General features: G+C 39.0%; 1 protein-coding gene across 13 annotated transcripts in view; it reads right to left on the bottom strand.

Moving 5' to 3' along the window:
- The window catches only part of PPIP5K1 (diphosphoinositol pentakisphosphate kinase 1), a 147,916-nt gene that overhangs the window by 92,212 nt on the left and 38,650 nt on the right, over positions 1-17,054 (bottom strand). For all 13 annotated transcript variants that reach the window (XM_069983920.1, XM_069983927.1, XM_069983992.1 and 10 more), the window contains 11 exons: positions 14,517-14,602; positions 12,408-12,562; positions 11,117-11,218; positions 10,867-11,028; positions 10,339-10,460; positions 8,778-8,879; positions 7,092-7,178; positions 6,785-6,860; positions 4,672-4,781; positions 2,685-2,770; positions 2,260-2,385 (listed from right to left, as the gene is read on the bottom strand). In XM_069983920.1, coding sequence (XP_069840021.1) covers positions 2,260-2,385; positions 2,685-2,770; positions 4,672-4,781; positions 6,785-6,860; positions 7,092-7,178; positions 8,778-8,879; positions 10,339-10,460; positions 10,867-11,028; positions 11,117-11,218; positions 12,408-12,562; positions 14,517-14,602 — 1,214 coding nt within the window. The remainder of the gene's footprint in view (positions 1-2,259; positions 2,386-2,684; positions 2,771-4,671; positions 4,782-6,784; positions 6,861-7,091; positions 7,179-8,777; positions 8,880-10,338; positions 10,461-10,866; positions 11,029-11,116; positions 11,219-12,407; positions 12,563-14,516; positions 14,603-17,054) is intronic.

Here is a 17,054-nt window from a genome sequence, read left to right on the forward strand (position 1 = left end):
GCTCTCCTGAGGTTTCCATGACATTTGACAGCAAGCTGTCCTATCCCTGATGTCAAAACAAGGAAGGCCTTGATGGAATCACAATGGACTTGAGACAATATAGTCCTTCATTTAGATCCATAGTGTGACTGGAAAAGTGTCATGTTGCCATTAAAAATGGAAGCAATGATGTCAGTGTGAACATAGCCGAAATACTTGTGAATAAATGAGCGAAAGTGTCAATATAAACTTATATATAGTCTATATGAAGCAATTTCTTGCTAACAGTATACTGATCAAAAATGTGCCCTAAGAAAGAAGTGCTAAAAAGTAATGAACGCTAGAGAAGATATATAGCAGTAAAGTATAATAGTCTTCAAAGATGCATATAAGATCACAACCAAACATTTGGTTCCAATGGAGCTCAATTTAAAAACTTCTAAAACATCATTCCTATGGCAGATGGGGAATGTTCGAGTGTGTTGGAGAGTTTCTCTCCCTACAACAAATAAATATGTGGAAGCTGCAATTCTGCAGGATATAAGGTACACTGAATCCAATACGTTACATTGCATGCTAAAAATTATCTCATAGGACCGCCAATCCACTTGGATATGCAATAAAACAATCCAGTTAAGGGGGGGGGGGTGTTAAATATAAGTACACTTTCCATAGAAATTAGTTGTATGGTGTAGTATACATTGTACACTGTTTAGTTGAAGGGAAGGGATGTGCAAATCACATCGTCACTCAATTTTCTTACCAAAGTCTATAGGGGAACTACAGCCCAAAGCCGTGATGTTACCATTTACTAGAATGATAGGTTGAAAGAACATAAAGCACAAAAAGGATTACGAGAGGATATACTTAGTCATATCCTGCAATTACCTAAGTTCACTAGGGCTACAGAGATATAAAGAAAAGGTATACTATAGAATAAACTTATAGAATACAATGACAGAATGCTAGGCAAAGAAGTGAAAACAAAATGTTATTAGTAAGATGGAAGAAGAAGGAAAGTTACAATAGAGAGGCTTGCATACATGAGCACTTCTTAGGCGGGGGACTTTCCAACAGTGCGATCTTCCCTTCTATGCATATGAATGGATGAAGATGGTATTAGATGGGTGCGGCTTGAATTAGATGTAGTGGCATATAAACTTTTTCACTATAAACAGATATTGGGTGGGATTTATTAAGAGCAACGTTTCATATGCCACTCTTATCTCAAACTCCAGCACATCTGCTGTACTAGATTTATAGAGAGAGGAGCACTCCTCTCAATAAATACAGCTCACATAAGACGCAGCCACAAAAATCTATGCCAGTTCAAGCTGGTTTAAATTTAAATACAATTATGTTTGTGTGCAGGTGTAAATTATAATAAACTGAGCACATGGGGAAGCCACTATCCTTTCAATCAATACTGCTCCCCCACCGCCTACTTAGCCTGGGCGGTGCAGACTGGAGAAAAGTCACACATTTTTTGTGCAACCGATTCCCCGGTGTGCACAAGGTGAAGCTCTTGTGTCCAGTATTTGAAACTACTTCAAGTTTTATCATTTCTCAAGTATTCATATTTCCAGTATTTACAAAAATTATGCATGTGTGCGTGCGTGCAATCTGCTTCGTAATCTGGCTAAGCAATATTAGTCAATCTCCACAAATGCAGCTAACCCAGGTTAGTTTCTTTACAGCATAAAAAGTTCTAATGTATGCCCAGCCCATTGTATGGTCACTACTAAAGAGGAAGAAAGGGAACAGTAAGAAGAATAAGAAGAAAATGGTTTAAATAAGAATAGTACTTTTAAAAAGGTAGCTCAGTAAATTTCACTTTCTAAAATACATTGTTTGTTCTTGTTTCCTTCTTCCCTCACTACTTTAGCGATATAAATATAACTTACATTACTGCTTTTCTCAAGAGCCATCACGGTGGCTTCAACACTCTGACCCTGAATGGACATGATGTTGTGTGACCTCCTATGAGAGGTAACAGAACAGGATGTCCATAAAGATTTAAAGAGTTGATGCCAGCATGACAAACTAAGAGCAAGCAGCCATATAAACAGTATTTACATCACTTATAGTGTTATGGGATCATGCAAAGGTGTGAGAAATGTATATTAGAAAGAGTCATTGTTCTGAATCTAAATCAATTTGGCTGCATTTATTAAAAGTAAAAATTCCCTTTAAGGAAGTGATACAATAGCATCAAGAAAAATCTGAAGATGAAGAAGAAAAGAAGAAGCAGAAGAAGAAGAAAAAAAAAAAAAAACATACCTTGGCCTCCTGGGTACATACACCGAAATGCCCGCCCAAGCTCTTCTGCTTGCACCCGGCCAGCTGGAGTAAGTTCACCACCCCATTTCAAAACTAGCAACAAAGAAGGGGAATCCTTTCGAGCCTCTGTGTAAACAAATAAAATAAAATTCAGAGACAAGTTAGCTATGCAGCAAATACACATGATTTCTTATCTATAATATCATTTTCAGTTTTTATAGCAATGCCAAATTTTGCCACACATAGGACAGAGAATCTACCAAACTAGATCCGCAGGTTCATAAAAACATTAACCTAAGGGTTATTCTACGAACCAGAAATTTCCTAGGCACACCCAGGATGGGAAAAAGAGGAGAAAATATTAAACAAATGAACGAGCATACAATCATACTGTAATAAGAAATATTACGAGTTTACAGTCGTACCTTCATCCTCACTACATGTCTTTGGATGTCCATGGGGTAAATATGTCAGCTGCACCTTCCTATTAATGCCAGAAAAATGTCCATACCTAAAAAACAAAGAAGAAATAAAGGGCACCCTACAACATAACTACAGCTTACATAACAAACAGCAAGTATTAGTGACAAACTTCTTAGCGATTAACTGTGCTCTTTAATCAAAAATGGTCAAATAATTATAATATACCAGCATGATATACCCAAACCACCAAGGAAGAAGTGGGTGAAGACGCATTTCTAGCTTTTGTTCAGTGAACCAACTTATAGCATTTCTAAGCCCACTGCTTCTAGAGAAATGTCATTAAATGGCAATTGGATAGAAAGTCAGAAAGATGGATGGACATGTACAAAACGTATACATGTTTCTATTACCAAGCTTTCACCTTTAAAGAAAATGAATCCATGCTTTCTAGCATCAAACAAAAATGCAGCTTGTATTTCCTTGTCCTCCCGCACGAAGGTTATTTATCAAACACACAAAACAATGAATAATACACAATATAATGAAGGTTCAATACAGCAGGTTTTAATAAATAATGCTAAACCAACACTGCACATGCCCTGCTATAATCAAATACAAACTAGGAGAATATTTACTCTATGAAGCCAATAAATATAAAATGCTCCCTATTAAGTCTTAGAATTTAAGGCAGACCTCAGATGTGATATAATGTGACACATACATTCTGTACTAATGTTCCTATAAAGTATAATTGTGATAGCACAAATAATTAAGATATTCATTTACAGACTGGTGGTGACATGTCCTGCCCTAAAGAAAAGAAAACACATCATACCCAGAAATAGGTAGGGCCAGTTGGAAGAACTCACGAGTGTATTTGTTTGGTATAGACACATCGCTAACTTCAGATCTGCAGAATGTTGATGAAGTTTGTTGGTGAAGCTGGTTTATCAAGTTGTTTTGACCTTTCCTATCGCCTAATCCACAGTACTTAAAGAAGATTAAGAGCCAGCAGGAAAGTGCTTTGCCTGAAATTTCTGGTACCTACCCTGCTGTATTCTTCCCTGTAGATCAGTGGTGAGGGACCTGTATTCCTCCAGCTGGTGCAAAAGCGTTGGCTGATCAGCCAGCTATAGCTGTAAATTGTAATTTACTAAAATATGTCCATTTAGGGTGGAAAACCTCTTTGAAGGATCATTGCTAGACTTGACAGATCTTAGCGTCTCCATGACCTGTTTTATGTTGTATGCTAGTTACTGATAAAGTAGCCAAAAGCTAATATACTATAAATTAAATATAGTAGCATAGACAATAGTTGTAATATGCCCATTGAGTGCCAGAAATCTGTATGAGAAAAGAACGGGGACACCTTCTGGTGCAGTAGCTCTATAGCAAACAGCTAGATAAGAGTGAGAAGATGAATGAATTCAGTGATCACTATGCTTTGCTTGTGTAATATTGCGGAATAGTGTTTTTTTTAAATGAAACGGGGAAACACAGAAGTGTTTGTATGACATAAGGTTAATAATTTGTATTTAAGATTGCAATTTTATAGAGATTTATAGATGAAGGCTTTAATATAATATAGAGGTGAATCGCATTGCAGCAAGCTGTTAAAGATTTTTTATTTTACTTCAAGTCCGACCTACTGTCTTATCTATGGATAGTTCAGACTATACATTGGCTATATGAGTGACACCTGAGATCCACATGGGAACACCTGCGCTCCGCTCATTACAAAGGTGCCTGTCCCAGACAGTCTCAGATGGGTAACCTTTTCCAGGAATCTGTGTAATGGATATCAAACATTCAAAAATGGAATGTGCCATGCAATACTAACCAGAATACATAGCCATATTTCCCATCTGCATTTGGATTTTATAATTCTGTCCATCCTCTGAATGCAGTGAGGATATAAGACACCCAGAGGTCTTGGGGACTGTATATTAGATTGACTCCTTACTGTTTAGATGAACATGTTTCACTTACATTTCCAGCACAGTTTTCAACTGCTCCAGCTTAGATTTCCTCTCCTCGATCTCACAGTCATTATGGCTTCCAAGTTCTGTTAGCAGCAGCCTTGCTATATCGAGCACTTCCTGTTTTCAATAACATGGGATTTCAGACATCATATAAATACCAGGGAAGTCATTAAAATTTTGATAATATTTTAAGAGAAAAATTCCTTGCCTTGAACTTAGAGTAATGTTACAAACGTCCTCATGCTTTATTCCCACACAGAATAAGGGATAACGGAGAATGGAGTTTAATAGTTCCCAAAAAGAATAGAGTAGTAGCATGCATGCTCAGCCACCTCTCTATTCACAGTCTAAAGGACTTCTAAACATAGCTTGGTAATAATCCAAAGTCACTCAGGGGACACATGACCTCTGTTAATGTGACACATGACCTCACCACCAATCAGCTAGGTATCCCATATCCACAATAATTACTGAAGCAAGTGTGGGCCTTGCTGGTAAGAGTATACAATCTTCAGGGCCGTTTCAGCAAGTTAGCTCCAGTGGTTACGTGCCTTACGTACATAGTGGCGTCATCGCTGTGACAACTGACTGATTACAGCAATAACACGTCTGCATGGCACATGACTGCTGCTCCATTACAAATGCTGGGTTCACACACAGTATATTTCAGGCAGTATTTGGTCCTCATGTCAGGTCCTCATAGCAACCAAAACCAGGAGTGGATTGAAAACACAGAAAGGATCTGTTCACATAATGTTGTAATTGAGTGGATGGCCATCATTTAATGGCAAATATTTGCTGTTATTTTAAAACAACGGCTGTTATATTGAAATAATGGCCGTTATTTACTGTTATATGGCGGCCATCCACTCAATTACAACATTGTGTGAACAGAGCCTTCCTGTGTTTTTAATCCACTCATGGTTTTGGTTGCTATGAGGACCTGACATAAGGACCAAATACTGCCTGAAATATACTGTGTGTGAACCCAGCCTAAACATGTGACAGTCAGGGCCTGAGTGATTGGAAATTTAAAGGGAACCTGTCACTTGGTATGACAGCGCCGAGACCGCGCGACCCCCCGGTAGAGCACCGGATACTTACCCTTTCCTGCAAGTCCCGGTCCTGCAAAGGAGATATCACCGTCGGAAGCCGTGCGCGCACTCAGCAGAGAAGAGTCCAATGCCCATAGAAAATGACTGCTCCAGTCATTCTCTATAAGCATGGAACTCATCTCAGGTACTTAGCATACAGCGCACGCTCACCTCCGGGGCTCCACGGGGGGTGGGACGGGCTGAGTGCCATCATCACGGGTGACAGGTCCTCTTTAAAGTGGCACTATAACCCCCTTTTTGCATTTTGACTTCTCTACACAGTTGTAATGGGTAAATTTAGCAGTTTTCATACCTTACTTTATATCATACGTCATGGTGCTTGTTCAAGTAAAAAGTGATCTTTTATCAACTGCAGATTGTGCTAAGTGGGCGGGGCTTCACAGCAACAGCACCACTTAGCTCCGCCCACAGTGTTACCATGTGCCCCGCCCCTATGTGACATCATCGACACATAGGCCATTGGTATGGGCCGTCCTAGGGGGGTGGGGCCTAAACCTTTAGGCCAGCCTGTTCCAATGGTCGGCGAGGCCTATGTGCCTAACACGGTGGTGCCGTAGGCGGGGCTAAGTGATGCTGTTGTCCTGAAGCCCCGCCCACTTAGCACAATCTGCAGTTGATAAAAGATCACTTTTTACTTGAACAAGCACCATAACGTATCATATAAAATAAGGTATGAAGCCTGCTAAATTTACCTTTTACACCTGTGTAGAGAAGTCAGAATGCAAAAAGGGGGTAACAGTGTCACTTTAAAAATTGAGTCAATCCTATCCATTATTTTGGACCAAAAAGTAGATAATTTATATTTTTTCCTAAAGCTAGAAAAAATCCTCAAATTGTGTGGTTCATTGAATAATTATACCCTTAGCCATACTTTATTGTAATTTATTAGAGTAGGTTGAGAGGGTTGAATTACTGTTACAAGTAATACTCCCATAAAGCATATGTTCAGCCACAGCTACAGACTATAATTTTGAGGTCTTTGTGTCCTTTCTGGCACTAATGTACCTGTAGTTGCTCGGGCTTCTTTAGCTTGAGCTTTCCTGTTTTGTAACCGTCATGATGTTCAAATAATTCAAAAAACCTGAAGGCAAAGGAAAGGCAGAAAGATGAAATAAAGACATTGCTGTAAAAAGGGCTTATGCAGCTGATGAGTGCTCCCTGTACATAAGAAGCCACTTCTCTGCTGCCCACATAGTTTTCTTGACAATCTTCAAATACCAATGTCCTGAGTTATTATATGTCCCCGCTACAAGTACACAATAAGAAAAGCCATCATTTTCAAGCTAAGTAAAAGCAGCAATTTTGTCATTACCTAGCATGCCGGACTTCCATCTTCATCTTCTGCTTTGGCGTCCGATCTCCATGACGAATTATTGCAATTACACATCGCAATTCCATCCTAAATTATTGCATAAAGTACACAGTTAACATTGAATATACAGTATAAGTACATGTACATTATGTAAGAGTCTTTAAAAAACAGTCCTGCCTGGACAACCTTTTATTTTTACACCCAGGGAGGGGATGAATAAAAATAAAACAACACATACTTACCTTCCTGGCTCCCGTCCAGCCAAAGGTATTATGCGGCTTTAGTCTTCAACTTACAGGTTTTATTACACTGTAAACTAGTTTACAAACTCTGACATCCTTATGACTTTCAGAACCTTGTAATGTCCTAGTCCAGATCAAAATGCAGCACAGACACCAACAGAAGTCTAGTTTACCTCTGTAAAAAAATACGGATCCAAAGTTCTATCTAGTGTCATAAAAATATGGATGATATGGAGGATACTACAGATGCAATATGAACAAAATTTTGCGGATTGTGGACAGAAAATTGCAGACTGAAAATATGGTCCACCCAATAAAATGGGTTTTCAGGGTACACAGGCAAGAACTGTCATATGCTTCTGCAGCATTTCCATTTTCTTTATCGAACATCAGGGTACCCCTTTAAGAGAGATAATAGCCAAATTCTTGTTTGCCCATTATTATCATCGGCGCTCACCTCAGTTGAGTGTGCATGTATTTTCATTAAAGGGACAGGGTAAGAGAAGTCAGTTTATTTCTGACAGCCCAATCCCTAAAATTCCTGACATTTGCCTTTGAGATCCTTTAATCAGGTTTTATATAGTCTTACATATAGAAGAGTAAGAGGTGCCCATATACATGCACGCTTGACTAGAAAAAATAAAGTAATAAACTGCTGCCAGACACCTATTTCCCTTAAACAAAAATTTCTTATTTCCCCGACATCAGCCTGTCAGGTGAGAGTCGCCCCATACACATCAGATGATCAGCCAGTCCCACTGAAATCTGCAAGTTTAGCCACTATTCATCTAAGGTGTATTGTCAGCTTTACTCACTTTGCTCAAGAGGTGTAGGAGGTAGTGGAGCAGCAATGGTCTGTAAGTCTCAACATGTCTTTATGACAGGCTCTCCTTAAAGGGGTAGTGCACCAATTTTTTTTTTCTTTTAAATCAACTGCTGCCATGAAGTGCCAGAGATTTGTAATTTACTTCTATTAAAAAATCTCAAGCCTTCCAGTACTTATCAGCTGCTGTGTGTCCAGCAGGAAGTGGTGTTTTCTTTCCTGTCTGACACAGTGCTCTCTGTTGCTTCCTCTGTCCATGTCAGGAACTGTCCAGAGAAGGAGCAAATCCCCATAGAAAACCTCTCCTGCTCTCCAGACTGGAAATAATACCACTTCCTGTTGGGCATACAGCAGCTGATAAGTACTGGAAGGCTTGAGATTTTTTAATAGAAGTAAATTACAAATCTCTGGCACTTCATGGCAGCAGTTGATTTGAAAGAAAAATTTTTTTGGTGCACTACCCCTTTAAGGAGAGTCACTACCTCTTTGACCCAGCTTTACTTATGTATCAGATTCAGTTCATAAAGACTATTTTTTTGACACTTTAAAAATAACACCATACAATCTCAGCTAATTTTAAACAAACTAAAGAGAACCAAAGATGGGTATAATGCCACTTACATTGTGCCAGATGTAGTTGGTACAATCGGTATATCCTCTGCCTCTGTTGGGATAGACCAGGGAATTTGGAACTGTGGAGCAAGTTCCCTCATTATTATATTCCTAAAAATATATGTGAGCGAACCTGTTAGCTGAATTGATGCCAAATAAAGATTATAGTACAATATTATATAATAATTATATTATATTTTATATACTTAGACATATACACATATATTGTAGTGGCGCATTCACAGTGAATATTATCATAAAATATTTTTACAGACCTATACATGTGTGTATAGACGCACAAATACACAACAGACATGTGTCACCTGAACCTAGCACTCACCCATCTAATTATATACACACACACACACACACATATATATTTATATATATATATATATATATATATATATATATATATATATATATATATATACACACACACATACATATATTATATATATAATTATATATATATATATATATATATATATATATATATATAGGTAAAAAGGTGGACGCGGCACTCGAGAAAAATAATGCGGTTGGTGCCAGCAGCATATACCCTTGAGGACCGTGGGTATGAATGCATACAATAGAAGAAAATCACTGCGGCACTCCAATACAGCTCTTGTTCAAATGGTTTGGTTTATTTTCTCAAGCTGTGTTGAGAAAAGCTCATGAGGATTGAGCTGAAACGTCGCTAATGCACTTTGTGAGAGAAATAAACCAAACCATTTGAACACATATATATATAGGGCTTTCCAACTATTCTACAGCAGATGATGCCAGGAGAGAGAAGGATTGGGCATGCTGGATTTCACCTGCGTAATACTACTGCTCTGGGGGAAGATATGGGGGGGGAAGGTCTGGATTCAGCTTAGCTCCTTAGTATTTTTCCTGAACACATGCTCAGCCAAACGTAGAAGCAGGAGAAATAGCTCTTCTCGAAACCAGTGTTTGGCCACTATCTAAATGCCATGTTATACGGAGTGATTTGTCAAATGTGACCCCAAATATTTTCCCATATAACAGAGCCAGCGATAAGCAGACAAGTGAAAAAACACTCACTTGTCAGCTGATCATTCACTTTATACCAGTCAGAAAAAATATGCTGCTTCCATACATCTTTTTACGTAATAGATGTGGGGGGCTATGGCTATAAAAAAGAAAAGGGCGGCATGAACATTGCTAATAACATTCGTGCAGCCCTGGGCACACAAATATTGATCAGTGTAATAGGCTTGATTACACCACATCTCTGGCCATGTATTACAACCTTTACATGTACTGTAGGTCTACAAGCGGAATTCCGCATGGAGCCCGATGGACAACACTCAGAATCCAGTCTTAGTGTGTCAATGCGATGCATTGCGCGCCTCCGCTTAAATAATTAACAAGCTGTGCTTAGCAGTGTAGATACTCAGGGCTAAACAGTAGTAGTCAGCAATGTTTTTTCTTTTTTACTTTAAGTGCTCTAACCTTCTTCATGCCAAAGGATAACTCCTCCTTTATAAAGGTTTTACTGTATTATTTAATAACAGTCCATATAAGAAAAAAGCTATACACATACCCGAGTATTTTGGCACAGTCATCGTAGTATTTCATAGAGTTCTTTACAAAACTGAAACCGTTGACATCACAAACAAAAGAGTGCCCGTTGGCTCTTAGCAAGTCAAAGCCGCAGACAGTTTGCTGAAAACACAAACACAGTCATATATTGATGAATTACCCACAAACCAAGTATAAGTGAAAATACAATCTGACAAGCGGTGTCCCGTACACCTCTGCTTTTTATAAAATAGGGACACCTTCATTTACAAGCTCCAGGCATTTTAGATGCCGTATGCAGCTTTTATGAAGCTCGATAGAGGTTGGATGGTGCAGCCAACATTGCACAATGAAGCATAGTGAAGTAAGAAATCTGCACTATTAAATCACTTGGAAATCTGTGTTCTGTCACTAATCCTCCTTACTTGCATTTTTCCAGCCAGGGGCAACTCCATCCTCAACACCCCGTATAGTTATCAGACTACAGGGAGTATATAAGTTTTTATCTGATCTTTTGAGTCATAACTCATAAAAAATAACTTGCATTTACCTTAAAGGCCAAACAGACTTTACGAGCAACCAGCTTTTCCATGGCAGTCAACATGACCGGATATCGGATTTCTTTCCCCTCACTGTCGCGCTCCACTTTCCCATCCAGAGCTGGAGACTTGCGGGCCTCTGCATGAGCATAATCTGGCCCAACCGTATATACCTAAATGACACATAAAGATTAATAATAAAAAGGGCTTTTTTCTCACTGCCAGGTAACCAGAAAGCAAGGTAGATGGAGTACTTTGTACCTTAACATCAGTGCCATCAGTTGGCATGAATTCTTCATAAATATAGGATCCAGTCTTCCTAACACTGCTCTCTGGAGAATAAACACTGCTGCGGCTGCCAATCTGTAATAATAATAAACAATGGGAAAACCACACAAAATATTACAGGTTACGCAATATTTAATGGGTATAAAGTAACAGTACAGTACATGAAAAGTAGTGCTGCAAATACCATATGCTTAGTGCAATAAACATGCCTACTGAACATGGAAGCTGGAACACCAGAAGGAAAAGACATGAAATTATGGAAACCACAGGACAGATCTTCGTGATAAGCAAATTATAAAAATAAAAATAAAACATTCAAATTATCTCAATTTATTCAGTATCAAGTATGAGCACCACATGATGTAATACACACGTGTACATGCCTTAGCGTGCTACCAGTAAGGGCGATATCCATCTGTAAAAATTATAACTAGCTGATCATGGGGGTCTAAGCACTGGAATCTTGAGTATCCTGTTTGAATGGAGCTCCATTCATTCTCATTAGGAGCCATGGAAATAGTTAAAGGAGAAGTGTTACGAAAATTTTTATTAAAGTATTATATTGCCCCCCATAAGTTATACAAATTACCAAAATACACTAATTACGGGAAATGCTTATAAAGTGCTTTTTTCCCTGCACTTACTACTGCATCAAGGCTTCACTGGATAAAATGGTGATGTCACGACCCGACTCCCAGAGCTGTGCGAGCTGTGGCTGCTGGAGAGGATGATGGCAGGGGGACACAGGGCACTGGAGGGACACTGAGCATCCCTCTGCCATCATCCTCTCCCGCAGCCACAGCCCGCACAGCTCTGATGTAACCAGAGGCAGTCATTATCTTCTCAGTTTTTCCATACAGTCACAGGCAAAAAAAACTGTAAAGTATGATTCAGAGCTTTGTAAGCACTTTAAAGAGTCACTGTCATTAAAAATAACTTTTTAATGGTTGACTGTACATGGTGGTTATGTGGTGGTGGTGGGGGGGGGGGTTTCCCACGAGTTTTGGCAAAAACACTTTACAGATGTAATGTATAATAATTCCTTTGGCATAGGTGCGAGTAGGAATGTGCAGGACTGCAGGTCTGGAGGCTAAATTGCTGTCCCCTGCAGTCCTAATGGAGCAAAGCCTGAGGCGAGAGCTGCTATTTGCCTCGTGGACAGTGCAGCCATGAATACAGTGTATATGTTGTTAATATTTTTCTATTAGATAAAACATCATTTAAGAAATCAAAGTCTGAAGCTTTTAAATTTCCAACTCCATACCTTCCTGAAGAGCCTCTGGCTGCCACCTCCTGCTGAAGTTGGGTAATAGATGTATACATTGTGATCTTCGGCACTAACTGGCTTCTCTACAAAAGGCTTAGGGAAGATCTCTCCATTCACTTCTACTTGGTCTTCACCTTCCACTAGGTTACACTCTATGGATAAAGTCTCAAATTATTATTTTTTTCTTCAAAGTCTGAGCTTTATTAACACAGACGCTCAGGCCAATCAATGGAAAAGTCACTCCTTGTATACAGCATACACTATAACCATAAACAGTGTGCACAGCCAATTGTGGAGTATGGAGCAAGGGTTTCAATCTTCTACTTTTTTTTCTAATTAAAGAAAAAATGGTGGAAAAGCTTCATGACATAAGACCCTTTAACATAGCCTCCATGACCGCAATGGTGAGAAAGCCAGGAAACCAAGAACAGTTTTTTTTGTTTATTATGTTGACCAGCTGCCTGAGCATGCTTTTAAAAAAAGTTACCCCAAACAATGCTCTTAATGGTACTCTGGGGATGATCTACATTTCTCCATAACTAGAAGGGAGTGAATACATATGATCTCAGAACTATATTGTTTTTACTAATTTACTTTTTAAGGGAGGCATTTTTTTTCTCATTTCACCGTAACAATCTGGAATGTTTTGTAGAAATTCTTTTTAATTCCAGGTTTTAATGCAACAACACAGAAAAACACTAAGGTGTCAGATGAGTCATGAGGTACTGTATTTTTCAATTAATTTATACCAGAAATACATAAATAAAACTTGCTCAAACGTATCAATAATATAGCCGTGCTTTTAAGAATGACAAAATATATAAAATGCTGAAAAATGACACAGATCAGATTGAATAAAGAATACAGATGGAAAGATTTTTTAAGTCAGCTTATAATTACAAAGAAGCCCTTTGTGTATTAAGACCCCTGAGTCTTAAAGAAGCAGTTCACTTTTTTTTTTTGGGCCCCCCACGGTAGCCTGTGGCATGTATACTTACAGAAGATGATCGGTGTCCCGCGGCCTAGCTCCGGTCCCGCAGTGCCGTACAAATCCAGCGCGCGCTCACTTCCACCGGTGCTGTGACTCCTCTTCTCGGCCTTGTAATTTGAACGCCGGAAGTCACGCGCTTCCATAGAGAATGCATGGAAACGAGTGACTTCCGGCGTATAATGACAGGACAGAGCAGAGGACTGACAGCAGCCAGCGGGAAGTGAGCGCGCCGGATTTGAACGACACCGCGGGACGGGACCGGAGCTACGCCGCGGGACACCGATCATCTTCTGTAAGTATACATGCCACAGGCTACCGGGAGGGAGGGGGGGGGGGGGGAGTGAACTGCTTTAAAGAAGCCCTCCTGCAATTTTCTTTAAACCTATAATGCACACCCACTATTCTTGCTGTGTCATTGCGGCTCCATACATTTCTTTAGGGTAAGTTTACAAATAGGTAATGCCTGGCATATTTAACCAAGATAAATAAATAGCTGAAAGCTGTAGCATAAAATCTACACCAAATCAGAAGAGAACGTACCCTTACTGCATCTGGGTCATGTTACCTCTGATCAGCAACCATCTTGATTGAAAATAATGCTCTATATGTCCTCTGTTATAAACCTTTATATATCTTCAAAGCGAATTTACCACTAGTACATCGCTTCACTGTTTTTTACGTGAACAGACCCTTCCCTCTGTGACGCGGCTCCTTTAGAATTAATGGAGCCTTGTCACAGAGGTGATATTGTCGCTTTGAGGACAATACAGATCATATAGTAAGTTCTGCTGGCTGAGTTGGTGACCCCAGTGAAAGCACAGAAACACATGCCATTTTCAGGGGGTCATCAATACAACTCAACTGGAGGGAAGGATTCCAGGAATTTTCAGATGGAAAGGAACAACTAAGTTAGGTAATACTAGCTGAATTATATATTGTCTGACTAGCTGCATAATGAATAAAAAATAAAGCAGTGCTTCTTTAAGTATAAGAGAAAATATAAGAGCAACACAAGATATTACTCTGCCTCCAGTGACAGCCAGGCCCCAGGAGTACAGTTAGTTTTTCACAGGTAAGTTTAGCAGCCATATACATGATGTGAAATGTGAACTCACCATCTGGCTTGTCAGGATCTCTGTTAAGCACAGCGTAACGTGGAAGATCTATTCCTTCCTGCTGTAAAATGCGATATACTTCCCTCCTACCGATAAAAAAGAACCAAAAAAAATTAGAGTGAAATATTCCACAGAAATTGATATTTTACATCTGCTTATGTCTGAACATCTTGTTTATGTTTATAATATGTTTCTATGTAAAATTGATTGTATTCACTGATATACTTTATTATGTCCCGGTGTGCTCCTCTTCTAGTCCCCTCAGCTCCACTTTCACAATCATTACAATTCAACCAGGGAGTAGTAGTAGCTGAGCCTGCCCAGCTAATGAACTGAGCCATAAAGCTAGCCCCTTCTTAAAATTTCCCACAAAGAGAGAGGGGGGGCTCCCTGCCTATGTCATAAAGAAGGCATAAAGGGAATTTTTGGGACAAAGAAACGAATGCTGAAACCAGGACATCACTGCATAATTGAATAAAAAAAGTTTGATTATTTTAAAAGTTGCTACATTCATAGGGATATAGGGATCCTACTGTCTACAACTGTAGATAAACTGCAGATTCAAGGGAGACTAAACAATTAAATACACAATATATTATAACAAAGAAATTCCCTGTAATATAAAAGCAAAAATGATATATCAGATTACAATGTAATATAACATATAAGTACTCCTTCAATGATGGTAAAAGCTGCATATTATGGCAGATAGTTAAAAGGAATCTGTTGGCTCTATATCATGCTCACAACTCAAGTGTCATAGAAACTGTGCAGAGCCGCAGCATACATGCCTGCTCCCTCCTCCACTCCTCCCTGCTTGGATTCCAGCACTGTGCCCTGTACATTAATCATACAGGACAAAGCAGAGATGGGTGGGGGAAGCAGGAGATGTGCATAATGTAGCTCAGCGCAGCCTCTATGAAACTTGAACTTGAAAGGAAAACATAATTTTATAACTTTGCAAACAGCCCTCAGCTAAGATACAGGTATCATTTGTTGTATGTACCTGTCATTGCAGCTCTAAGCAAGACATAGAGCTGACAGATAAAGTTGTTTTTTTTTTTAAAACTCATATGGTGGTCCTAGGGTCATGGTAAACTGTCTGAGCAGGCCTTACATGTCACCTCCTGGGTCCCTGCTTAGACCAAGTAGCGGCCGGGGACGGGGAACCGAAGCAGAGGAGAGTGGACCCAAGCGCTGGAGCCAGGGAGGTAAATTCCAGTTGTTTTGTTTAGCCACCTCCTCCCTGAATGTTTTTTAAAAAATAACAAAATTTTAAAAAATAACAAAATGGGGGAAAAAATCCAATAATGTTTTGCCCAGTCTAATATAAAATCAGGTAAAGAAAGCAAAGGGTAAAGTCACATACTAAAAAGCTTTGGCGGTTTTTAGGGTATTTTGATGTAGTAGGCAACTGGAGGAATATTTTCCATTTAAAACAATGGGAAATCTATGTGAAGAACAGTGCAGAAATTGTAGTTGTCTGGTTACCCAAGATGCATATATAAAGAAGTTGTCAAATCAAGGGACTTAACAAGCTTCCCTTTTGGTTTTATTCTTTTCTTGATGTGTCAATCATATATCAGCTGACCGCCCTGTGCCCACCTCCAGGCATTCCTGGCAAACAGCTGATTTTGCTTGGGAAAGCAGCAGCCAGCCAAGCATCTTCCCTGCTGCATCTGCAGATCAGTAACCATTCACAAAATAAAGGAATGACTGAAGTTTAGGAGAATGGGAGTAGGTTTGAGGCTCATAGAGGGAAGTCCTAAATACGGAACCCCTCTCCATGATGTTCATTTGTCCTAATAAGACATATGGACAGGAGTCGTTTACTAGAGACAACCCCTTTAATACTCTGTAACGAACGTTTCATTACTATATTACTAGTTATTTATACATTACTGATGTGTGTTTAACCCCTTCATGTCTAGCAGGAAATTTCATCTTTTGAAATGCTGCATTCTACAGGTTAGGCTGGGTTTTTTTCATTTGTTTTTACAAAAAAAAGATGAAAAAATGGATAACTTTGTGTGCATCCGTTTTGATCTGTTTTTTCATTGACTTTGAAAAGGTTTTTTTAACATACAAAAAAACTCAGTAGTCTACATTTTTGTGTACGTTAAAAAAACTGATTCATTTTGATCCTTTTTTAGAATGTAAGTTAATGGAAAAACATATCAAAACAGATGCACACAAATGTATTCGTTTTTTATCTGATTTTTTTTTTTTTTTAAAACAGACTGCAAAAACGTAATGTAAACCTAGCCTTAGTCTAACCATTTTTTTTATTCTTTTTTTGCAGTACACATTAGGCTTTATAATTGCTTATAACTGGAGCAGATTTTAATTCATTCTTCGAGCCTTTTTAGGGAGAGATAGAAAGAAATAGAAAAAAAAATGTTTTGAAAATTTTTTATGCTGTGTCTTAATGCTGTTTATCCTATGAATAATATTTACCCCCCGCCCCCCCCAACATATACACACACACACACACACACACACACACACACACACACACAAACAAATCCTTTAGCTCTG

Source organism: Dendropsophus ebraccatus, chromosome 1 (assembly GCF_027789765.1).
Source record: "Dendropsophus ebraccatus isolate aDenEbr1 chromosome 1, aDenEbr1.pat, whole genome shotgun sequence".
Classification (NCBI taxonomy): domain Eukaryota; kingdom Metazoa; phylum Chordata; class Amphibia; order Anura; family Hylidae; genus Dendropsophus; species Dendropsophus ebraccatus.